The sequence below is a fragment of the Colletotrichum tamarilloi genome, assembly GCF_030869305.1.
Source record: "Colletotrichum tamarilloi strain Tom-12 chromosome Unknown Scaffold_7.1, whole genome shotgun sequence".
In the NCBI taxonomy this organism is placed as follows: domain Eukaryota; kingdom Fungi; phylum Ascomycota; class Sordariomycetes; order Glomerellales; family Glomerellaceae; genus Colletotrichum; species Colletotrichum tamarilloi.
Window position 1 is genome coordinate 959,061 of NW_026849390.1, and position 23,854 is coordinate 982,914.

Consider the following 23,854-nt stretch of genomic DNA (forward strand, 5'->3'; position numbering starts at 1 on the left):
GGAACTCTGCTAATTCGAGTGCCACGGTGGCCGACAATGAAGGTCAAGGTTGATCCGGCGGCGAGTTGGCAGCTGCAGGTACTTCCTGTCACCTTTCCCCCTTCCAGGCCGCCCCACTATGCACAGCGGGCGGCGACTCGGTGAATGACTCCTCCAGCACCGGCCCCGGCTTACTTACCACCGCTAGCCATCATAGACATTTTTGACCTCACAGATGTTTTATATGCGGACCAGGGAGAAGTTGCATCATTCCTAATTCCCCTCTGTTCCTCTCTCATGCAACAAACAGTAAATTTGAGAGTTCTGAAGACAACACCCTTTTAACAGCACAACAATGGCGTCTGCAAATCTCGACAACGCAGAGGCCCAGTGGCGAGCCCAGTTCGAGGCCATGAAAACGGCTTTGGCTGGTCTTAAGCTCCCCTCAGAACCCCCCTCGGATGTAGATTTCGACGATGAATTCGAAGGCTACTCCTCGGGCAACGGCGCACAGGACGTTTGGGACTTCATCTCAGACGACGAAGACGATGAGTACAGCAGCGACCAGTTAGACGGTCACGACGCCAGCAACGGCGACGCTGCTTACGGCGCCGCCTGGTTCGTGAGCAAGTGCTCATCCATCGCCGCCAAAAATGGTCTGGCCGAAGACGTATTCCAAAACCAGATCATCAGCATCCTTACATCCGGCCAAGGCGACGAGGAGCTCCAGTCCCAGCTCGCCGATCTTGTCGGCTTCGACGACTTTGAGTTCATCATCGAACTGCTCGGCCACCGCAACGAGATTGTCATGGCCGTCACCTCCCAGGGATCCCAGGAGCCCAAAGGGAAACTCTTGAGCAAGGCACAGCGTGAGGAGGCCTTGAGACGACAGGACTTTGAGCACAAGAATGCGACTCTCGCGCCCGCCATGACCAGGGAAGTCCAGTACCCTCATGTGTACAAGTCATACAACGCCGGAAACTCCCTCAGCCACTCAGGCCAGAAGTACGGTCTCCCAAGCGGTAGCGAGAGGCTACTGTTCGACAAGTATGAGGAATATGCCATTCCTGCAGGGAAGAAGGGAGTTCTGGGTCCCGGCCAGAGACTGGTCAAGATTTCGGATATGGACGGTCTGTGTCGCGGCACCTTCAAGGGCTACAAAGCTCTCAACCGTATGCAGAGTCTGGTTCACCCAGTCGCATATAAAACAAACGAGAATATGCTCATCTGTGCCCCTACTGGTGCTGTAAGTCGCTCCAAGTCTGTCGTGATATGCGCAGGTTACTGACCGGAAACAGGGTAAAACGGATGCTGCGATGCTCACAATCCTCCAAACTATTGGTCACTACTGCACACCCAACCCCATTGAAGACATCACTGCCACAGACTTCGCAGTCGACCTACAGGATTTCAAGATTGTCTATGTCGCTCCGATGAAGGCTTTGGCCGCGGAAATCACCGAGAAGCTCGGCAAGCGACTGGCATGGTTGGGCATCAAGTGCCGTGAATTCACTGGAGATATGCACCTGACCAAGGCTGAGATTGTTCAAACCCAAATCATCGTCACTACCCCGGAGAAGTGGGATGTCGTGACGAGGAAGGGAACTGGCGATACTGAGCTGGTGCAGAAAGTCCGCCTTCTGATCATCGATGAGGTTCACATGCTTCACGATGAGCGTGGTGCTGTCCTCGAATCTCTCGTCGCCAGAACCGAACGCCAAGTCGAGAGCACACAGTCATTGATCCGTATCGTCGGTCTCAGTGCAACGCTTCCGAACTACGTGGACGTTGCCGACTTCCTCAAGGTCAATCGGCACGCTGGTATGTTCTACTTTGACGCCTCATTCCGCCCGGTACCATTGGAGCAGCACTTCATTGGTGTGAAGGGCAAGGCTGGTTCCAAGGCTTCCAGAGAGAACTTGGACACCGTTGCCTTTGAAAAAGTCAGGGACATGCTCCAGAAAGGTCACCAAGTCATGGTCTTTGTCCATTCGCGACGAGATACTCTCCTGACGGCCAAGATGCTGTACGAGAAGGCCATCGAAGATTTCTGCGTGGATTTGTTCGACCCCACGGACCACCCGAACTACGAGAACGCCGTACGAGACATGAAGCAATCCAAGGCGCGAGACTTGCGAGAATTGGTGCCCAAGGGTCTGGGTATCCATCACGCTGGTATGGCGCGTTCCGACAGAAATCTTATGGAGAGGCTCTTCGGAGAGGGTGTCCTCAAGGTTCTTTGCTGTACGGCGACTCTCGCCTGGGGTGTCAACTTGCCCGCGGCTGCGGTCGTTATTAAGGGAACCCAAGTGTACAGCGCACAGGAGGGTAAGTTCGTCGATCTTGGCATCCTAGACGTGTTGCAAATCTTTGGTCGTGCTGGTCGTCCCCAATTCGAGGACACCGGTATCGGTATGATTTGTACCACTCAAGACAGGCTCCATCACTACTTGACTACCGTTACGGAGCAACAACCGATCGAGTCCAAGTTTTCCACCAAGCTCGTCGACAATCTGAATGCTGAGATTTCCCTCGGTACTGTGACGTCGATTCCCGAAGCTGTCCAGTGGATTGGATACTCATACCTCTTTGTCCGCATGCAACGAAGCCCAATGAGCTACGGCATCGAGTGGGCTGAAATCAGAGATGATCCCACTCTTGTTCAGAGGCGTCGTACACTGGCTATTCAGGCGGCCCGAACTCTTCAACAGAGCCAGATGATCATCTTCAACGAAGTGACTGAGGAGCTCCGCAGCAAGGATATCGGCCGCATTGCCAGTCAGTACTACATCTTGCACACGAGTGTTCAGATCTTCAACACTATGATGCGGCCCATGGCCACTGAGGCGGATATTTTGAAGATGATCGCTATGAGCGGAGAGTTTGACAACATCCAGTCCAGAGATTCTGAAGAAAAGGAACTCACACGTCTGAGGAACGATGTCGTTCCTTGTGACGTTGATGGCGGCATTGACACGCCTCAGGCCAAGACCAACATCCTGTTGCAGGCATACATCTCGAGAGCGCAGCCAGAAGACTTTGCTCTTGGCAATGATCTCAACTATGTTGCTCAACAGGCGGGCCGTATTTGCAGAGCCTTGTTCATGATTGCTTTGAATAGGAGATGGGGACATCAATGCCTGGTTCTCCTCACCCTCGCCAAGTCTATTGAGAAACGTATCTGGCCCTTCCAGCACCCTCTACACCAATTTGATCTCCCCAAGTCGGTCTTCAACCAGCTTGATGCCAAGGATAACATGACCGTGGAGGCAATGAGAGACATGGAATCTGCCGAGATTGGTAGCCTGGTTCATAACCAGAACGCGGGCAAGAAGATTGCACACATTTTGAACAACTTCCCGACCATCAGCGTCGAAGCGGAAATTGCGCCTCTCAACCGCGACGTCCTCCGAATCAAGTTGTTCATCGAGCCCGACTTCCGATGGAATGACCACATTCACGGGACTTCCGAGTCGTACTACATCTGGGTCGAAAACTCTGAGACGTCTGAGATCTACCATCACGAGTTCTTCCTTCTGAACAGGAGGAAGCTCCACGATGAGCACGAACTCAACTTCACCATCCCTCTCTCGGATCCCCTGCCTACCCAGATCTATGTACGGGCAGTTTCTGACCGATGGCTTGGCGCCGAGACGGTGACGCCCGTTTCTTTCCAGCACTTGATTCGCCCAGACACTGAGAGCGTGTACACTGATCTCCTCAACTTGCAACCGCTACCCATCAGTGCTCTCAAGAACCCGGCTCTCGAGGAGATTTACGCCCAGCGCTTCCAGTACTTTAATCCCATGCAGACTCAAATTTTCCACACCCTCTATCACACACCCGCCAATGTTCTCCTCGGATCTCCCACTGGCAGTGGAAAGACCGTTGCGGCAGAGCTGGCGATGTGGTGGGCTTTTAGAGAGCGGCCAAAATCCAAGGTCGTGTACATTGCGCCGATGAAGGCCCTGGTTCGCGAGCGTGTCAAGGATTGGGGAGCTAGACTTGCTAAGCCTCTGGGATTGAAGCTCGTCGAACTGACAGGTACGTTGCATGCGTCTTTCGATCCCGAAATACCAATTGACCTGACTAGGTGACAACACCCCTGATACGCGCACCATTAAGGATGCCGACGTGATCATCACTACGCCCGAGAAATGGGACGGTATCTCTCGTAGTTGGCAGACAAGAGGCTACGTTCGACAGGTCAGTCTCGTCATTATTGACGAGATTCACCTCCTCGCTGGTGATCGTGGTCCGATTCTGGAAATCATCGTCTCTCGTAAGTGTGCACCCGGTGAATGCACCCTAGCAAGATACTGACCGACCCAAGGCATGAACTACATCGCGGCATCCATCAAGAACTCTGTCCGCCTTCTTGGTATGTCGACAGCATGCGCCAACGCCACTGATCTGGGCAACTGGCTCGGTGTTAAGGAAGGCCTGTTCAATTTCCGCCACTCCGTGCGTCCGGTTCCCCTAGAGCTGTACATCGACGGTTTCCCCGAGGTCAGGGGCTTCTGCCCGTTGATGCAGTCCATGAACCGGCCGACATTCCTCGCTGTCAAGACGCACAGTCCAGACAAGCCTGTCATCGTCTTTGTGCCGTCTCGAAGACAGACGCGCTTGACGGCCAAGGACCTCATCAACTACTGCGGCATGGAGGACAACCCCCGCCGATTCCTTCACATGGACGAGGATGACCTCCAGCTCAATCTCGCCAGGGTCAAGGACGATGCTCTCAAGGAAGCCATCAGCTTTGGCATCGGACTCCACCACGCCGGTCTGGTCGAGTCTGATCGTCAACTGGCTGAGGAACTTTTCCTGAACAACAAGATCCAGATCCTCGTCGCCACCAGTACCCTCGCGTGGGGTGTCAACCTGCCGGCCCATCTCGTCGTCGTCAAGGGCACGCAGTTCTACGACGCAAAGATTGAAGGTTACAAAGACATGGACCTGACGGACGTCCTCCAGATGCTGGGACGTGCCGGCCGTCCGCAGTTCGACAACTCCGGCGTGGCTCGCATCTTCACAAAGGATGCCAAGAAGGACTTTTACAAGCACTTCCTCCACACCGGCTTCCCCGTCGAGTCGTCCCTCCACACGGTCCTCGACAACCATTTGTGCGCCGAAGTCTCGGCCGAGACCATCGTCACGAAGCAGGACGCTCTCGACTACCTGACCTGGACCTTCTTCTTCCGCCGCCTGCACAAAAACCCGTCCTACTACGGCCTCGAGATCTCGGCCGAAGAGCACAATAGCATCGCCGCCCAGACCATGGCAAACGACTACATGATTGAAATGATTGACAAGTCCCTCGACGAGCTCGCCCGTTCTAGCTGCGTCGAAGTCTTCCCCAACGGCGACGTCGACCCCACCCCGATGGGCAAGATCATGAGTTACTACTACCTCTCTCACATCACCGTCCGCCACCTCGTCAAACACGTCAAGGCCGCCGCTTCCCTCCTCGACGTCCTCTCCTGGATGTCCCGCGCCACAGAGTACGACGAGCTCCCCGTCCGCCACAACGAGGACCTCATCAACGAGGAGCTCTCCCGCAACCTCCTCTACCCCGGCAGCTCCTTTGGCCTCCCCATGTGGGACCCCCACGTGAAAGCCTTCCTCCTGCTCCAGGCACACATGTCGCGCATCTCCCTCCCCATCACCGACTACGTCGGCGACCAGACCAGTGTCCTCGACCAGGCCATCCGTATCATCCAGGCCTCCATCGACGTCACGACCGAGCTAGGCCACCTCTCCACCTGCCTGCAATTCATCACCCTCCTCCAGTGCATCAAATCCGCCCGCTGGCCCACCGACCCGGCCCCCTCCATCCTCCCCGGCGTCGGCCTCGACACCCTCAAATCGGACAAATCCAACCTCACCCTCGCCAAGATCTCCACCCTCGCCTCCTCCCCCTCCAAAATCACCTCCCTCGCAAAACAGCTCTCCGTCCCGCCTCACCAACAACCCCGCTTCGCCAAAGCCGCCTCCCAACTCCCCAACCTCACCGTCTCCGTCCCCGCAGCGGAAACCACGGCCCTGGGCATCACAGTCGACCTCCGCCGCCTAAACGCCCTAACCGAACGCGACGCCCACGTCTACGCGCCCCGCTTCCCGAAACCCCAAAACGAAGGCTGGTTCGTCCTCCTCGCCGAGCCGGCCCGCGACGACGTCCTCGCCGTCAAGCGCGCGGGCTGGTCCGGAGGCGGACCCGGCCGCAGCGTCGCCGTCGGGTCCAAGCCTACCGCGCGCGTGGCTATCAAGGTCCCCGAGGCCGCGCAGGGCAAGAAGCTCGAGGTCATTGTCGTCAGCGACGCGTATGTTGGGCTAGAGTACCGGGTCACCGTCGACGTCCCCGCGGCGCCGGTCGTGGATGACGATGTGGATAAGTCCAAGAAGGCGCAGCTTCAGCAGCATGGTGACGGTGCTTCTCGGGCTTGAAGGTAAGGCACATATTCACTCGCTGTAGACCACAGCCACCGTGACAGAAGATGCGCTCTTTAAGAGTGGCAGTGGCAATGAGATTTGGGCTATATTAGATGCAGCGGAAATGGAGAATGAAAATGCTATGGATGCAGATGATGAGAAACCCGCTGCTGCTGCTGGGACGTGAAAACCTCATCTAACTCGAACGAAAACAATATAAACAAGAAGAGAACACCCATATCCCATGCCCTATGAAAATGAAAACTATTCAAGAAACAACATGTGGACAATGCTCTCTCGCGAGAGATGATGTCCCCCCTCCTGTCCATGTAAACGAACAAAAGTGCAAGAAAAGCCCAAGAAAAAAAAATATCTCGCCCAATGAGCAGTATTAAGGGGCAAGGTGGAAAGCGGTTCATCCCTTATACCAAGTGCCCATGACACAACAAAATATGAAGAAAACATCCTTCATCCGCAATATGCAAACGACAAAAAAAAAAATCAAAACATGTCCCCCGCCCCTTTCCCAAAGCCCTCAACAGAGTGAAACTTGCTCCCAAACATCTTTGAAAATCCTCCTCCTCGCTTTCCCGTGTACTGTGATCCCCCAAATGATGAGCACCATTCGCAACTGAACTGATCAAGGTGCCCCAATAACCAAAAACAAATCCAAGAACAAAACGCCTTCGCACCATGCTTGCAGTCTTCCAGGAAAATAATCATCGTCGTGTTTCGCTCCGTGTGTACTGTATTCAAAATGCGTGCTCGGTGTGCCTCAATCCGGATGATGCGTCTTGCTGCTGTTGCTTTTCATGTTTGCATCTGAGCCGGCATTGTGACTCGAGCAGAAAGAGCATATATGCCGCAGGGCAGCCATGCGTATCGTCTTCGTCGTCGTCGTCGTCGTCGTCGTCGTCGATTATCCCTCTCAAGTCGTCATGATCCGTTCATACCCTCTTCTCATGTCGTGCCGGGATGCGAATGCCATCCGTCGATGCAAACGAGCTCTTCATCCATCCTGCAAAGGACGTAGAAGGTCATGCTCACGAGGCCCAATGTTCCAGAGTCTCGTCCGCGCATCTCTCGTCTCTGCATGTCGTTCTCCTTGTTGGGGCGACTTCAACAGCACTTCCTCCTTGCTTTTCCAACACCTTCATCGGCATCCTGCTCCGTCCCGCCCTGCTCAACCGTGACAGCAGGCGAGAAATTTGGCGAAAACAGCCAGCTCCGCCGGTCCCTCCCAACCCGGAAGCTGCCCCTGGGATTCATGCCGTCAAAGTACCCGCCGTCCATGCCCGTCTCGTAGCCCGGCGTGCCAGGCGTAGCCGTAGCGAGCAGCAGCGCCTGCTGCATCTTGCGGTTCTGCTCGACGAGCTTCCTCGTCACGACGCGGAACACCTCTTCCACGCCCTCGCCGCTCTCGGCGCTGATCTCGTGGCACGCGTCCCAGCCGACCTCCTGGCCCCAGAACCCAGAACTGCGTTTCGAGGACGGGCTACGCGGCTCGCCTCCGCTTGGTCCGCCGCCAAATGTGCTCGTACTTTGGTGGACTTGTGAAGAAGATTGGCGCGGGTCGGAGGAGGAGAGGAGGGAGGGCATGCCGCTGGACGTGGCTGTCGGAGGCGGTGTCGAGGCCAGGCCGGGGGCGAGGTTTTCTGCGACGTAGGCTATGCAGCGCTCAAAGGGGACCTCGCGGCGGGAGGGGTCGCGGGCGACGATGTCTGCTTTCGTGCCGACGACGTGGAGGACGACGTCGCCGGGGAGGTTGCGGCGGAGCTCTGTGAGCCAGACACCCATTTCGGTGAAGGACTGGGCATCTGTGATGGAGTAGCAGAGGATGCAGGCGTTGGCGCCGCGGTAGTAGAGGCGGGAGATGGAGCGGAAGCGTTCTTGGCCGGCTGGAGGGAACGGAAAACACACATGTTAGTAAATTGAATAAGTCTCTTTTTGCGACGACTGCGACAACAAAGTTGACAGAAAGAGTAACTTTGTTATCGCAGCTGGTGGTCAGGATGGGTGGAGGGTGGAAGGGAAAAGCATACCGGTATCCCAGATCTGTAGTCGCACCACGGTGTCGGTATCGCTATCGACGACGCGCTTGGTCATGAAGCTCGCGCCGACGGTGGAGGTTGTCTGGGCCGGGTTGAAGGAGCCCTTGCAATAGCGCATGACGAGGCTCGTCTTGCCGACATTTTGGGAGCCGAGGACGACGATCTTTGCCTCGAGAGACGACATTCTCCCTTTTCTCTCTCCTCGGATGCCCCGTATGCGACGGGGAAAGTGAGAGGGTGAGGTTGGGTGGAGGTGAGGAGGAGTAGCGCGGAATGCGCTTTCTTGAGGAAGAGAGGTCGGATCGGTCGGTTAGGTGGAGAGAAGCGAATGTTTGACCAGGACAGGTTTGCCTTTGTAAAGTGGTTCGGTGCGTGATGCGACCGAGAGCCTGAGGGGTGGTGTAGGCTGTGGTGGTGGTGGTGGTGGTGGGCACCGGTAGTGAGGGAACACTACTGGAATTCGGTGAGGGACAGCGCGGGAATGTTGGTGAGAATGGGTTTGTTGAAGAACCGTGGGGGGATTCAGGAGGGAGTGAAGCTCAAACGGGTGTGGCTTTCGTGCTACTCCTCGATTGGGGAAGACGATGTTTGATCCTTTGGAGGGAAAAGGGTAAAGACGACCGTTTGATTTCGAGGGAGGGAGGACTCGACGAAACGTTGATGGTGGTGGTGGTGGTGGCTTCCGCTCGGTGCGCGGGCTTTCTCACTCTCGTCTGTTGTGATACCGGGGGTAAGGTGAGGTACTTGTGTACGTACACGAGGGAACAACAAACACAATGCGCTCTTTTTTTTCGTTTTTCGGTTCTTTCCTTTCTATTCAGTCTTTTCTTTTCTAGTGTCCTTTTGTCTTTCTTCGCTTAGGGTAAGTACGTGAGTCCTAGATCGAAACGTAGTCACGCCGGCGCCAAGTTTAAAACGCAGGCAGCCACGAGGTCAGTGATCGGCCGATGAGGCGCGTGGTGGTTGTGGTGGTGGTGGTGGGTGCCCGCCTTTTTGGTAAGCGGGACAGACAGATTTGGGGGAACTGGATGGGAATTCGAGGGTGCATGAGACTGCGTTTCTGAGGTGAGATTGAGCTGCCCGGCAAAGACGGGAGAATCACCAAGTTTTTCTTGATAATTGGAAGAGAGGAAGACCTTTGAAACGGAGAGCAGGAAATGGGCGATTCGGCTCCGAGAAGTGTTGTAACGGCCGCTAGCAACGGACGAGGATGTGGGTTGTTTGATTTCTCAGTGTTGTTTTGTTTGTTTTGTTGTTGTATTTTCCCTCTCTCTATTTCTCTTCGCCTACGTAACAAGGGGGGATAGTGGGATAAGGATCACGGACGGGGAGCGAGGGGAATGATATGGATTCGGCTCTGTTGTTCAGTACTCAGAGAAATCATACAACTTAACATGATTCTACCATTGTGTTTTAGGTAGTTCAAATCGAGAGATTGGAGTTGCATCCCGCCCCCATTTTCCGTTTCTGTTCGAGACCAAGGTGCGTTCCGAACGAGCACCATGTATGGGATTTAGTGGTTGGCGCGGGGGAATGAGGCTGAGGCCGTGGGGTTAAGCTGTACTATAGCTATCTCATGTTGGGATCAGAACGGTTCGTTATCAGGAGAAACTGCTGATAGATGCGATATGCTTTGTTAAGGAAGGGATCTTGCATGGACGGGTGTTGGGGAACTTGAGGGGGCATCTGATGTAGCAGTGTATCAGATGGTGAGCGATGATCCCAACTTCTTCTTCTGCTCCTTCTAGAAATATTCCACTCAGGAACATCTCCGCGAAGAAATCGGCACCAGGCCCGCCTTCACAATCAACTGCAGCTAACCCGCATATCTGGCGCGACCATGGCTTGCAGTAATCCGTAGAGAGCCTCTTCAACTTCACTCTCAAAGGATGCTACAAGAGTCAGTCGCATTATCCTCCACCTAGTCATCCGATTTGGAGATGGTCGCGTGGTGCACTCGAAGCGGGTCCCTTCTCTCCAAAAAAAACGCACAATGTCGTCATCGGGTCAAGGCCATTGCTTCTTTTGCTCTTTTCGAAGCGAACCATGTGCCGCCAACGGCCGCCTCAGAAGTTTAGGAACGGTTAAGACGAACGAACAAATAAACGTTTTGAGCTTTGAAAAGCGGTTTACCTCGAGGGGCATATGCACGACTGAAGCCAATCGGTCCTCGGCAATCGGGTGTCCATTCTGTTGTAAAGGTTGTTCATACTCATTGGCTAGTCCCGCGACGGCCCGAGATACATGTAAGCCAAGAACCGGCACAACTCACCTGCTACGGTCTACAGATACAACTCAGCAATTAAGGCCAAAAAAGAAAACTCAATCATTCAGATGAACGGCATGTGAAGAAGATACGCATGCGTCGCGATGCGTTCCATGGGCTAGGCACGGTTTCATGGCACAGGTGTGCTCTTTCCAGCCCGATGGTGTCTATGGCATTCGTAATCACTGAAATCTATCCGTAGTTGTGATCGAGTGGATGAAGCTGAAAAGTAGGCTAGGTGCCCTGTTATAGGCAAGTATTCTTATCACTGCAGACGTGTAATCCGTGTCCACGCTATTTTTACCCCCAACGTTATATCCTTAACCGTCAGGTTATATGAGGTCTTCATAGTTGATCATCACAGTCAACAACACCAATTCGAGTACAACCTTATTCATTGTCAAACATCACACACACTTGGAACTCCTCGTATTAAACATTAAGTTTTCTTTCTTTCGATCTGGTATCTAATTAAGTATTGTCTAATGTCTAAAATTGTTGCTTCTTTCTCTTTTCTCTAATCCCGCTTTCCAAAAAATAATCAGAATTCGCTACATATTAGGTATCATCATTCTTCTTCTTCTTCTTCTTCTTCTTCTCCTCCTCCTTCCTTCTACAAGACAACGTGCAAAGTCTTTGCAATGCTAGGCGTGCCCTGCGCATTCGAGACAAAGAGGTAGTAGAACCCGGGGAGCAGGATACCATAGTCCTCGGGCAACTTGGCGGAGAAAGACTGGCCGTCGACCTGCACGTTGTCGAGCGGGATGCGGCGCTGATCCGTGTTGGACGAGTGTGTGACGCTACCGGTACGGATGAGCGTGACCTTGGCACCCTTGCCGCCGGCCTCGACGCCCTCGACGGTAAAGGTAATCGTCGCGCCGGCCTTGACGGCCTCCTCGGTGACCCCGGACACGACGGGCCGCGCCGCCTTGGTGCCGTCGGCGTTGTACAGGTAGGGGGGCTCAAAGATTTCGCCGTCGGCGTGGTCGACCGTCTTGTCGCAGCCGGCCGTGGAGCCCAGGATCTGCTGGACGTAGCACAGGCCGCCGCCGCCGGTGAAGACGGTGGCGTCGGGCATGAGGATCGCGACGGAGTGGTAGTTGCGCGGGACGGCCATGGGCGCCATCTGCTTCCACTCCTTGGTTTCCGGGTTAAAGAGCTCGGCGATGAGGATGCCGTCCGTGTTGGTGAAGACGAGGGACTTGCGCTGCCCACCCGTCACGAGAACTTGGCCGTCGGGAAGGACCACGGCGTTGGCGAAGCCGCGGGGGAAGGCCATGTCCGCCACGCGCTCGACCTCGGACGGGGTGCCCGGCTCGCCGATGGTGGTGATGTGGGCATGCACGGTGGCGTCGCTGTCGGTGTAGTCGGGGCTTCCGCCGGCCGAGAGGATCTTGCCGGCGACGGCGTCGTACATGACCCAGGTGCCGCACATGGCGTCGTCGTCGTCGCGGGTGGCGGCCTTGGTGACGGAGCCGGTGCCCTCGATGCCAAACCAGTGCTGGTCCTTGCCCGGGCCGGCCTGGAAGATGCTGTTGTTCTTCCAGCCAAAGAGCCAGGCGTGGTTGTCCTCGCGCCAGATGCCCTCGTGGTCGTTGGTCAGGATCGGGGTGACGTCGGCGCCGGGGAGGTAGGTCCACTCGTTGGCCTCGGGGTCGTACACTTCGCCGTTCTTGCCCTCGCGCTTGCCAGAGTAGGCTCCGCCAATGGTGAAGATCTTGCCGCTAGAGAGGAGGGTAGAAGTCTGGTAGCCACGGGCAACCTTCAGGTCGGGGCCGCGAGTGAAGTTGTTGGTGGCCGGGTCGTAGATGCTGACGGCCTCGGCGTCGGAGCCGCCCTGGATGACGATGCGGCCATCCTGAAGCTGGCTGATGGCCGGGCAGAACATGTCGTGGTGGGTGTTGGTGACAGCGCGCTCAGAAATCTCACCGGTAGCGAAGTTGTAGTCACCGTACTGGGTCATGCCAGAAGCACCGCCAAAGGCGTCCACACCCCACGAGGAGAAGAACAGCAGTCTGCTGGGCTCGGGGTAGGACGGGACGATGTAAGCCGCAACGGGAATCACGGGCAGACGAATGAGGTCGCCCCACTTGCCCTGGACGGCCGGGTTGATGTTCTCGGGGACGTGGATGGTGTCGAACTGCTTGTTCTGAACCCAGAACAGAGATGTCTCGGGCTCGGCGGCCTTGATGTGGCAAACATTGTTGATGTTGTCAAAAACAGCCTTCTTGCAGTTCTGAGTGTTGGAGCAGAGCTCAGAGCAGGCTTGGATGGTCGTCACATCCTGAACAATCTTGGCGCTGTTGCCGGTGTAATCGGTGCCGCGGCAGACACGGTAGTCGGCGCTGCCCTTGGGAACTCGGTAGCCCTCCTCCTTGAAGGGGCAGGTAGCAAGGAATGTGCCGTCGACAAAGTCGTTTGTCATACGGATAGAGTCGAAACGGTCGTCGGCTGCCCAGTTCATCTCGTTCTTGGTGTCCTTAACGTGACAAACCTTGAGCTCCTTGTCGTAGACGGCTCTGTTGCAGCGAGCATCCTTGTCACAGATCTGGACACACTCGACCGTGGTCTGGACATTTTGAACATATTGGAGACTGCCACCACCATACTGGTAGTCAGAGCCAGGGCAGACGGTGTACTTGACTCCAATGGGCGATTCCCATTCGGCCTCATCGTTCGGGCAGGCTGTGATGGCTGCGGAGGAGAACCGCGAAAAGAGAGAGGCGGCCGCGATGGCCTTGTATGCGGTTGAACGAACCATGTCGGTGTGTTGATGTTTTTTGGGAGCTGAACTGCTCGTGTAAGAGAGAGTATGGTTCCTCAAAGAGATCGAGGATGTATGCGTATTGATGAGTGAGTGTAGGTATTAGACACGTATAAGCAATGAGAGACGTGTGTCTATAATTGAGAATAGCACAAAGGATAAGGAGAGGCACGAGAGGCTACTCGTGAGAAATTGTCGATGAGAGCGGCGTTGAAGAAGAGAATTCTCAAAAGGGCAGAGAAGAAGAAGAAACTCGACGATATGTATATACACAACCACCTCGCCAGGCACATCGTGCATCACAGCTCCATCTGCGGCACTTCCGCAGAGGAGAGGACGCTCCAAGAGAGATCCATCTCCCAAAATGTGGAAACTCTGGAGCCCCCAAGCTAGGCTGCGCCATCCCGCAGGTGCAGTTATGGCCCGATAGAGTCTGCCGGGGAGTTGGTCCTTCGTCGACGCCGAGTCGGCGCTGGCGAATGGCGAGGCTTCCCGAGCCGCGATCCCCATCGAGAAAGAGGATAAGGTGGGAACCATGCCCAGATGCTCAAGCCAGGCGCTGGCCTTGGGGCCGAGTGGAGGTCCAAGCAGGAAAAGCCCGTGATGTGGGAAAGACAGGCAGAAGAAATCGTGTGGAGATTCTGAGAAGCCGCTCGGCCATCCATCAGGCTTGTCGTGTTGTTCTGACTTTAGGTTCATCCTCCTCCCATGAATCCTACCGCCGCCCGAACAACAAGACGGCTGGCGGTCAGGCACGTCGCACTACGACGACGACGACGGCGGCGGCGGTCAACCTGAACCCTCGAGCCTCGAGCCTTTCCCCCTTTGATGTACCCTTGTACAGACCCGCAGAGAGCCCCATTGCTGTGGTTGCAACTTGCTGTTAGCCGGGATTTCCCTCGGGCTCGCGCCGTGGATCGCATGAGTGATCGTCGAACACTGCCTCGAGCTTTGAAGGTTTGGGGAGGAAAAATTCGTCTGAACATTCATGCTTGTCAAAGCTTTTGCCGTGTTTCCCACGAGAGAAGCTGTCAAATAAGGTTAGCCGTCGTCCGATGTTCTGGGGAACACACACACACACACATACACGCACTTTAACATTGCCCGTCTTGACGTAAACAACTGTGCAACTTGTCAGCATCATCCCGTCGGTGTCGTTCGTGTTGACGTTGGCAAAGCTGGGTCGCCCTGCCATGACCCCTGCAGGCAAAGACAGGACCTCCTCGACGGCCAAGACCAGTGAATAGATGAACGGAGAAGACCGAGCAATTCAGCGATGACAGCTGGGTCGGGTATGGAGTACGGAGTAGACGCCGACCAGTCACCATGGTCAGCTTCTCGTTGCTGGCTGCACGTATCCCGTTCGGCTCGAAACACGCGTAGTTGCTGCCCAGATTCATCAGGGACAATTTTCTTAGGTTTGATGCTGTGTTTCCTCGTATGAATAACGCCACATATTTCCCGAAGGCCCAGATGGTGAGAGTTCGCGTCTTCGTATAAGAGTAGCGTGTTGGACGATCAGCGTATGGCGAAATAAAAGAGGGCACGGGATCGACTCTCTGCTAGATCGTCTGGGAACTCGGTAGCGATGCAGTGCCTGGAAAGGGTTACTGCAACTCTGCAAGACCGGCACAGCCCTATGAAAGCTAGCCGCCGGTAATCTGCGTCGAAACATGGTTGGACGCTGCCTTATCTCTGGAGACGCACAAAAGTCGGCACAAAAATAGAAAGCCGTTCATCCGGTGTGGGAGGAAGCTCGCCAGGCTGTCCAGGCCCCAGGGCCAGCCAGGCTTGACCAGTGGGGGTTTGGAGAATACAATGATAGGGAAGAAAAGAAAAATCTCCCCGAAGTTCTGGCGTGAACTCAAAAAAGCGTAGACGCAGGAACCCGGTCACCCTATGGAGCTGGAGCTGGTGTGTTGTTGGAGAACTTGCGAAGGGAAGAAGTTGGAAGGGAAGAGCCCCGTTGGCCGGATTCTGAAACGAGCAAGACATTGTGTCGATCCCGCCCAGCTTGGCGTTCTTACCCCTGCCTCTTTAGGACCTCGCTAAACCCTCTGAGGACGACAGCCAAGAGATCGTGGAGTCCCCCGGCTCCCCTTTTTCGCAAACCGTAATGTCTTTTTTGATTACATTAGAGCCTCTATGACTCGTATTCTCTCCTTCCACAACCGCTGAATCGCTCCAACCTTCCAAGCATACTTTGTAAACGTATGCGTCTCCTTTTCTTGGCTGGCTATCCACATATCCCACAGCCTCACGATCCCAGGACAGATGCAAAACGGATAAGACGGATGCGCGTGCACATAAACATCGTATCCGCCCCATTTCCAGTGCAAATCTCCAATGCACAATGCGTCGTCTTTGTCCGGACTTTGACGTCACACCCGGCGGCGGGTAGCCGGACGGGCCGACCGCCTTGAGGTGGGAGCCGGGCAGGACGCCGATCACCGCGAGGAATGGAGGCTCTGCCGTGTTCTCGTACGACTTGCAACTCATTGCATTGCATCCACCACATTGGGTTTCTTGGGCGAACGTTCATCATCAGCCGCATGCCATCGAAATATCGATGGACTACACCTCTGCCAACGACGGCCGAAGTTGGACCCCAGAAACACGTTGAACACACTAATGGAACTATCGTGAGGATATCTCTCGTGAAACCTCGTGTTCACTAGCTTGCGGGCGCTAGGGATGCTTCGGACCCGAACTCCTCTACATCAAGCCACGAAGAACGGAACAAAGCCGCGTGAGTAGTCACGAGCTCTGTTTGAGCGGTCATTGCAACTGTAGATACCGACAATACGGAGTAGACTCGGTCCCAATTATACGTGGATCCAAATGACGAGACTGCCTTCTCGTGAAAGACTTTGCCTCTTTTGGATCAATGATCTCTCCCAACTACCCGAAATGGCACCATGGTAATTGCAAGATCTTGATCAACAATACAAAAACAGCGAATTTTGTTCTAGCTGCAACTTCCTCTGCCCAAACGCAGAATGATTTGGACGTGGGGTTAATCTCCGACGCAGAAACGCCCCGAAACTTTGCTGAATACGATCCTTGAAGTGTGCTGCCCAGCACATCTCGATACGAGTCGAATGGCCATCCGGGTGTTTTGTCATCAGGGCAGACATGGGCATCGCCTACACGTTCTGATAGGAGATTCAACAATTCGTCAATACATACACTGGAGGAGCTTTGGTGTCGCCTTCCTTAGCCTCTGAGCAGGACTCCGAGTTTCGTGTACTTAGGGTGTAAGTAGTCTCTAGCATCAAGTTCGCTGTCGCTTGAATTTTCCCGATGCTATGCCATCTATCTGCAGCTCAGGGTTCCTTACTTAGCAGGATGAAGGCTAGGATTTGATTGTAAGGCGTACCTACGTGGCCTGCTTTTCTTGGTGTAAGCTGGGATGCAGTTAGAAAGCAACACCTGGTTTTCCTTGAAGGGGGTGTCTTGTACCCATTATGCCGTGATGTCAGTCGATGATGAAATTTCACGCCTCTTACCCAAACACTTGTCGTTGTCTGCCTCTCATCATGTCTCAAAAGGAAATACCTATCTCTCAGCCCGACGTGCTTGCCTAGAGGAGGACAACTTGAGGGGCACTAGCAACCACTCAATCTAGAAGGTATAAATGGCCGCCGTATCAGCGCCCACACTTCAGTCAAGACAAGGCATGATCATGTCTGAAGGCTTCGTACGCCGGATTGCCATGCTATTTTGTCGATGTCGCTCGTATACAAGAGCAGAGAAATCCTACTGCATCCAACTCCCAACTCACAGCGAACACTCTTCCGCAATTCTATTCAATACAAGCTTATTGGCCAAGGAATACGCCACGAGTATCCGATACTGCACAAGGTGAAGCCACTTCATTTGCAGCTGGTACAGGAAAGAAGTTTTATCTCGAAACCCTCCTTCAAGCCAATCGCGAAGCCCATCATCAGAGAAGCTGGCGCGACATCAACCGACCGACGCAGTCTAGTCAATTATTTCACTGAGAGCGCAAGGCTGGTCCATTTTATATTAACCTCAGGCTCTACGATAAAGGTAATTTGAATCGTGTTTTATAATCTCTGCAATGAGATTACCTGACCGTCTCAATATCGTATTGAGAGAGTCATCTTATGCCTTTGCAAAACATGGGACATGGCGTCTTACCAGGGTTTTCTGTCCCCAAGACAGCTTCCACAGGATTTCTTGGAGAAGCCTTTTTTTTCAAGGCTCAATGTCAGTCATTCGGCACTTGTTCTTGAGCAGCTGGCCTCTCATACACAGTGGTGGAGAAGAGGAGTAACATCAGTCTTTACCTAGGTGCTTCAAATCTCACTAGATGGCTTCCAGCACGAGTAAAAGTCTTCCGCTGCGTCTATGCTAGAGTCAACATAGAGGGGCTAGCTTGTATGATGATTAAGTTGTGCAGAGAGAGCAAAGTGATCCGGAAGATGAATGGGTGACTTGGGGCGTAGCAGCAATCGTTAAAATTTCGGTCTAGTGCTGTGAGCCTCGCTCCTTCTTGCCCCAACTAGGTTCGTAAGAACGAGACTGATTACTCTCGGATGTCGAGTTCGGCTCCCGCAGCTGCTTTAACGATCCCTATCCCAGACTATCTCGGCTGTCAACATTTGACTCTCTCGGCTCGATACGCAAGAGAAAAAGAAGAAGAAAAAAAGAACAGGAAAAACTCTTTTAATTCCTCACGAGCAGCTTCGCATCTCACGGTGGCTTGTGTGCGGCTGGCATTTAGACGCCTCTTTACCCCACATAACATACGGTAGCTCGTGGGATGGATCGCTCTTGTCCTCCCGGTCCTTGGATCAACGGTAACCTCTCTGCCGTTTTCTGCCTTACACTTCCGCCACGCGAAGACTAGAGAGACAGTGGCGCGCACGAAATGCTCCGTAGCGCCAACACCTGTATGACCGTTTCCGGATAGTCACAACAACTACCGTCTCTCGGCCCTACGGTCATGCTGTCTGCGGCTGTATCCGAGTTATTGGAATCCCATTGTGAAAAGCTGATAGGCTTCAGACTTTCAGCATCGCCTGATATCGAGGATTGAGCCATCCAATCAAGTGACGCATGTCTTGAACCCTACAGTGTTCCCGCCGCGGGGTACAGATTATCATTTGGTGTCGAATGCGGAATGTTGAACCTCAGCTCTCTTATTAGTGAGCTGCGGCTGATGAATGGTGCTCCGTTATCGTAAGAATGCGTTGCTACTACGATGTGATAGCCAATGCCGAGCACTCTTCCGTAAACCGGCTCATGTCTCGCACATTGGATCACGCCGCTGAGGGTCAGTAGGTATGGACTGGGAAAAAGGACAGTGGGCACCACAGCTTAGTATTCCCCATATTCAAGGCTTCTCGGAACACAAAATTTGGTATCGCGAGAATATTGCTGGAAATCCATCCCGTTTCCTAGAAGGTAACAAGTCATAGCCAGGAAGAAACTCAGAGTTCAAAAACCATTTTATTCCACAGCCCACCATAGAGCTTCACTTCCACACGAAGCGTTGGCAAGAAAGAGCCCTCGTTAACAACAAATATCAATGTACTAGAGCTGCAAGCTTCCATCCTGCTAATCCAACAACCAGCATACCGGAAACAGATTCCACTCCTCTCGCTGAGTCAAACATGGCTGGCTAAGATGGTATGTCTACGGTTCTACGCATCCATCGAACAACCCTCGTAGCCCTGATACTAGAGAAAGTAATAACATGAGGGGGCAGAGACCATAGAAACGATATATAAGAGGAGGCCCTTATCCCCCCCAAATTTGACATATCATTCTCCTCGAACACATCCTACCTTACATCACCTGTCTCTTCACCCCGCACAAACTCTGCCTCTACTCGAAATACCGAAATCATGCCTGGAGTCTACATTAAGAAGAATGGCCGCGTGCCTCACGAATCTTTGGCTCGTCGCATTGGCGGATGGCTACCGTCAAACCCCCATCGGATTCAGAAACATGTCAGAGAGGTGCTCAAGAGAGCGAACGCCGCAAAGCTGCCCATCGTCCCTCCCATTGCCGACCTTCAGAATCTTCTTAACAACAGCGCCATCGTCCGCATGCTCTTTACCGAGATGCTCAGCGAGGTCCCGGCCAAGTACACGACATACCCCGGAGGCGCGCCCAACGCCGAGATCAGAACTCTCGACGACCTCGTTGCTGCTCTCAATTACCAGATTCAAAGTCCCATCCAGTGGAACGATTCAGTCCAGATCGGCACTCCGATCAACGGCCTCCTGGACTGGCCCATGGCCACCGAGGCCGGCTTCGCGGCGTTCCTCCGAGACGACGTCAACAGCGTCTTCCAGAAAATGCTGAACTACTGGGGCGCTTTCCTCAAGAGCACGGCTTCCGCCGTGACGATCACGACGGCAACGAACGGCTGGCTATCGCCGCAGGCACAGGCTTCAGGCGGCCTGATGAACTTCCTCAACACGTACCAGGCCCCTGACCCCCAGAACCCCACCACCTACGGCTTCACATCGTGGGACCAGTTCTTCACCCGCCAGTTCCTGCCCGGTCTGCGACCGCTGGCCTCGCCCAACGACGACAACGTCGTCGTCAGCGCCACCGAGTCGACGCCCTTTGAAATCCAACGCGGCGTCCAGCTCCAGGACACCTTCTGGGTCAAGAACCAGGACGAGCGCACCAACTATAGCCTCGCCGACATGCTGGGCGGCGCCGACGTCGCGCAGCAGTTCGTCGGCGGCACGGTCTACCAGGCCTTCCTGAGCGCGGACAGCTACCACAACTGGCACGCCCCCGTCTCGGGCAAGTACCTCGGCGCGCCCAAGATCATCAACGGGACGTACTACTCGGAGCCCGTCATGTGGAGCTTCCACAACGACCAGGGCCAGTCCGACCCGGACCCGGCCTCCGACGAGCTCTCGCAGAGCTACATCTCCGCGGTCGCCAAGCGCGGCGTGGCTCTCATCCAGGCCGACAACCCGGCGATCGGCGTCATGGCGGTCGTCATGATCGGCATGGCCGAGGTCTCGTCGGTGGACTTCTTCGACGTGCCCGACAACTCCTTCAAGAAGGGCGATCCGATCGGCTGCTTCCACTTTGGCGGGTCCACGCACTGCTTGATTTTCGGTCCCAACGTCAAGATTGACTTTGCTGCAGATGCCGACCCGGTTGCGAACATCATGACTCCGGGCCCGCCTGTGAAGGTTCTGAGCCAGCTTGCTACTGTTACCCCTTCGAACTGAGTTAAGGGTTGGTAGACTTCGTAGGCCGATTTGCTCCTGAGGATAGCTCTGCTGAAAACATTTACTTAATGTCCGGTATTACCCTTTTCTTCAAGTCTGGAACTGTTACCATGATGTTTAGCTATAACAAATTAATCTTATTCTTAAATGTGAGCCTTTGTTTGATGTGAAGTGTACTTACTTACGAATAATAGTGCGTTTGCTTGAAGGTATAAAACAGGCTCAGACATCGCACCGCTCAAGAACCCCTCAAGCGTGAGCCAGCATTTACCTTTGGCTTAGGCTAGTGCGGTGAGGTGGGATGTAAGTCCCTGAACCCGGTAGTATTCTAGTATCTTAGGCTGTGACCCTCTCTCGCAAGCCAATGAGCAGACACTCGAGTTTCCCTTCACTGTATCGACAGGAATCAGATATTGAGTCATGGTAGTATCCTGTATATAGGTAGTATATATATCATACATCTGATACAAAGATCAGGTCTCATGGTAAGTCTCATTCGCTCCCAAAAAACAGAACACCTTTCCCTCCACACCTGCTCACGCTACGATTGCACTTGTCCTGAAAGAGGCAAATCTACAACTTTGACGGCTTGGGCGCCTTGGGTCTCTGAACCGGCGTCGCCAACGGGTCGTACACAGCACCCATAAGGTTGTCAGAGGGCGTAGATCCGTGGTTGAACAGACTCCGCGTATCGATAAGCGACGGGTTGAGCTGATCGATGCTCGTGCAACCAATAAGACGCATGTTCATCTCCATCTCGTCGCGGAGCAGCTGCATAGCGCGATCGACACCGTCGAAGCCGTAGCCGGCCATGGCGTACAGGAAAGGTCTGCCGATACCGACACCCTTGGCACCGAGGCACAGCGCCTTGATTATATCGGTAGCACGACGGACACCGCCGTCAATGTAGATCTCAATCGCGTTCTCCAAGCCCATGCGGCGAAGCACCGGCATCGTCTCGGCGAGGACCTCAATGCCGGACCGGGCAAAGTCGAGCTGGCGACCACCGTGGTTGGAGAGCACAACACCCTGGACACCGGCCTCGATAGCCTTGATGACGTCCTCAACACGCTGCACACCCTTCAGGATGATGGGCATGTTGGTGATGGACTTGAACCAGGGGATATCCTTCCACGACAGGGCCGGGTCGATAAAAGACGAAATGGCGCGAGCAGCACCCTGGCTCTGATCCGTCGCCTGGCCCGACTGCACGTTGGCGCCCGGGTCGGTGAACTTGGACCGCATATCCTTCTCGCGACGACCCAGCTGCGGCGCGTCGACGGTGATGAAGAGGCCCTTGCAGCCGCGCGCCTCGGCGTGCTGCACAATCTTCTTTGTGATCTCGCGGTCCTTGTTGACGTAGAGCTGCATCCACTGCACCTGGTCGCCCTCGGCGGCGTCCATGAGCTCGTCAAAGGAGCACGAGGCCAGCGTCGGGATCATTTGGATGACGTTGTGCTTGCGGGAGGCGCGGGTGAGGAGGACCTCGCCCTCGGGGTGGCCCAGCTTGCCGAGGGCGGTGGCGGTGACGTAGAAGGGCATGTCGACCTTTGCGCCGAGCATGGTGGTGGTGAAGTCTACCTTTTCGACGTCGACCAGGATCTGCGGCCGGAACCATATTCTGTGGAAGGCACCATGGTTTTCGCGCAATGTCTACAGAAAAAAATCAGTTAGAAATTGTGACTGGTCCTCTGGTGGGTGCGATTTCGCGGGGTCGACCTACGATTTCGTCGTCGGCTGCACTCGAGTAGTATCCCCAAGCCGTCTTCTTCATGACTCTGCGCGCTACGGCCTCGAAATCCATCAGGTTGTAACATTGGGACAATAGTGGCTTCTGCTCAACCCTCTCCAAGCGCTCAATCTCTTCAGGATCCTCTTCCTTCTCCTCAGCCACTACAGAGGTCATGTCGACGGGGCCAAGATGCTTGGACTGCTCGAGGTACTTGTCGAGGGTGTCGGGCGGGTGAATGGGGTCGAACTCTTCCGTCGCATCTTTGCCGGCGTACTTGAGGATGATTTTTGAGCCACCGGGGTGCTCTGAGGGTCGTCGTTAGCAGGGAAAGCACTTGAGGGTACTGTAGAAGAACTTACCAGGCAAGAAGTCCGTCACATCGTAAGCTTTGCCCTGTTAGGTAGCCAATGTCAATTGCCTGCCAATTGACATTGAATCGACACCTCATCATAACTTACGTGAACAATGACCCAGCAAGAGTCGGCACTGTTGTGCTTCGCGATATCGTCACCCTTCAAGCCCATTTTGCCTGCTGTTCGTTGCGATTGCTGTCGTTGTTCCGGACGAAGGGAAGAGAGTGGACTTGGAAATTTATCGACAGGCTGGAAAATCCGGGGTAAAGGCCGACAAATAGCTAGATCTTTCTCCACGGGGTAGCGTCTGATTTATGGGTGGCTTGCTTGCTGGTCTAGTCGAATCCAAGGTATTTCAAATCAGAGGGACCGGGAATAGCACGTTTTACAAACACCAATGACGGGCAGAAGAAGTAATGGAAGAGAAGCCGACGCAGATCTAGGGGCCGGAACCAAGAGCAGAAAAAGATGTAGGTGTCGTCTCGCTAGTCAGTCCGAGAATCGAGTCCGAGAATCGGGACTCCAAAAAAGTTCTCCTAGGTCAGAAATGTTGGGGGAAGCAAGCACGTATCTTCTCTTGAAGGGGGGGAATTCGACTTGGAGAGAAGAGACGGTTGCCGGGGGGCGAAACCCATCAAAGGTCATCAGCTCGCTCTTCATTGTACCGTCGCAGACTGCCGCGCCCCACACTGGCTCCAGTGCAGGGCTAGCGGCCCATCTCGGGTCAATGGGGTGCGGGGTAATATGTCGGTGACGTCCTCCACACTTGCACTTCCTCGGTGTAAACTGCTACCGGTCTCCATCCCGGGCTATCCCCGAAAGGCAATCGGTGCCCACCCACGCACCGTCGCACACCCACGCACCGTCGTGGGCAGCATGCCAGCGACAGCAACGCCAACCGCAATCTTTTCGGCTTGGAACCCGCTGCTGATACGGATACTCGCGGCTACACTTCCGAAGGAGGGTGCGGGATGGCCCTTCTTTATCTCAACTACACACGTGTGTATGCGCCACTCGACCCGTCAACGCCAACTTAGTCTTAATCTAA

At 54.5% G+C, this 23,854-nt stretch overlaps 6 protein-coding genes across 6 annotated transcripts; 2 read left to right on the forward strand and 4 right to left on the reverse strand.

Moving 5' to 3' along the window:
• Positions 1 to 334: 334 nt before the first annotated feature.
• Positions 335 to 6,423, forward strand: CTAM01_03246 (Sec63 Brl domain-containing protein; the record flags this gene model as incomplete). The annotated part of the gene is made up of 4 exons (XM_060519282.1): positions 335 to 1,225; positions 1,278 to 4,023; positions 4,073 to 4,261; positions 4,313 to 6,423. The coding sequence occupies 4 exons, from the start codon at positions 335 to 337 to the stop codon at positions 6,421 to 6,423; spliced, it is 5,937 nt and encodes a 1,978-aa protein (XP_060386281.1).
• A 1,104-nt stretch (positions 6,424 to 7,527) lies between these two features.
• Positions 7,528 to 8,643, reverse strand: CTAM01_03247 (Ras family protein; the record flags this gene model as incomplete). Its single annotated transcript, XM_060519283.1, has 2 exons — positions 7,528 to 8,306; positions 8,451 to 8,643. The coding sequence occupies 2 exons, from the start codon at positions 8,641 to 8,643 to the stop codon at positions 7,528 to 7,530; spliced, it is 972 nt and encodes a 323-aa protein (XP_060386282.1).
• A 2,695-nt stretch (positions 8,644 to 11,338) lies between these two features.
• CTAM01_03248 (kelch domain-containing protein) lies at positions 11,339 to 13,486 on the reverse strand (the record flags this gene model as incomplete). Its single annotated transcript, XM_060519284.1, has 1 exon — positions 11,339 to 13,486. One exon carries the CDS (start codon positions 13,484 to 13,486, stop codon positions 11,339 to 11,341), a length of 2,148 nt encoding a protein of 715 aa, XP_060386283.1.
• A 105-nt stretch (positions 13,487 to 13,591) lies between these two features.
• On the reverse strand, positions 13,592 to 14,188 carry CTAM01_03249 (uncharacterized protein; the record flags this gene model as incomplete). Its single annotated transcript, XM_060519285.1, has 1 exon — positions 13,592 to 14,188. One exon carries the CDS (start codon positions 14,186 to 14,188, stop codon positions 13,592 to 13,594), a length of 597 nt encoding a protein of 198 aa, XP_060386284.1.
• Positions 14,189 to 19,365: 5,177 nt separating this feature from the next.
• On the forward strand, positions 19,366 to 20,721 carry CTAM01_03250 (phosphatidylserine decarboxylase; the record flags this gene model as incomplete). Its single annotated transcript, XM_060519286.1, has 1 exon — positions 19,366 to 20,721. The coding sequence occupies one exon, from the start codon at positions 19,366 to 19,368 to the stop codon at positions 20,719 to 20,721; it is 1,356 nt and encodes a 451-aa protein (XP_060386285.1).
• Positions 20,722 to 21,294: 573 nt separating this feature from the next.
• On the reverse strand, positions 21,295 to 22,977 carry CTAM01_03251 (FMN-dependent dehydrogenase; the record flags this gene model as incomplete). The annotated part of the gene is made up of 4 exons (XM_060519287.1): positions 21,295 to 22,374; positions 22,445 to 22,758; positions 22,813 to 22,846; positions 22,912 to 22,977. 4 exons carry the CDS (start codon positions 22,975 to 22,977, stop codon positions 21,295 to 21,297), a joined length of 1,494 nt encoding a protein of 497 aa, XP_060386286.1.
• Positions 22,978 to 23,854: the final 877 nt, after the last annotated feature.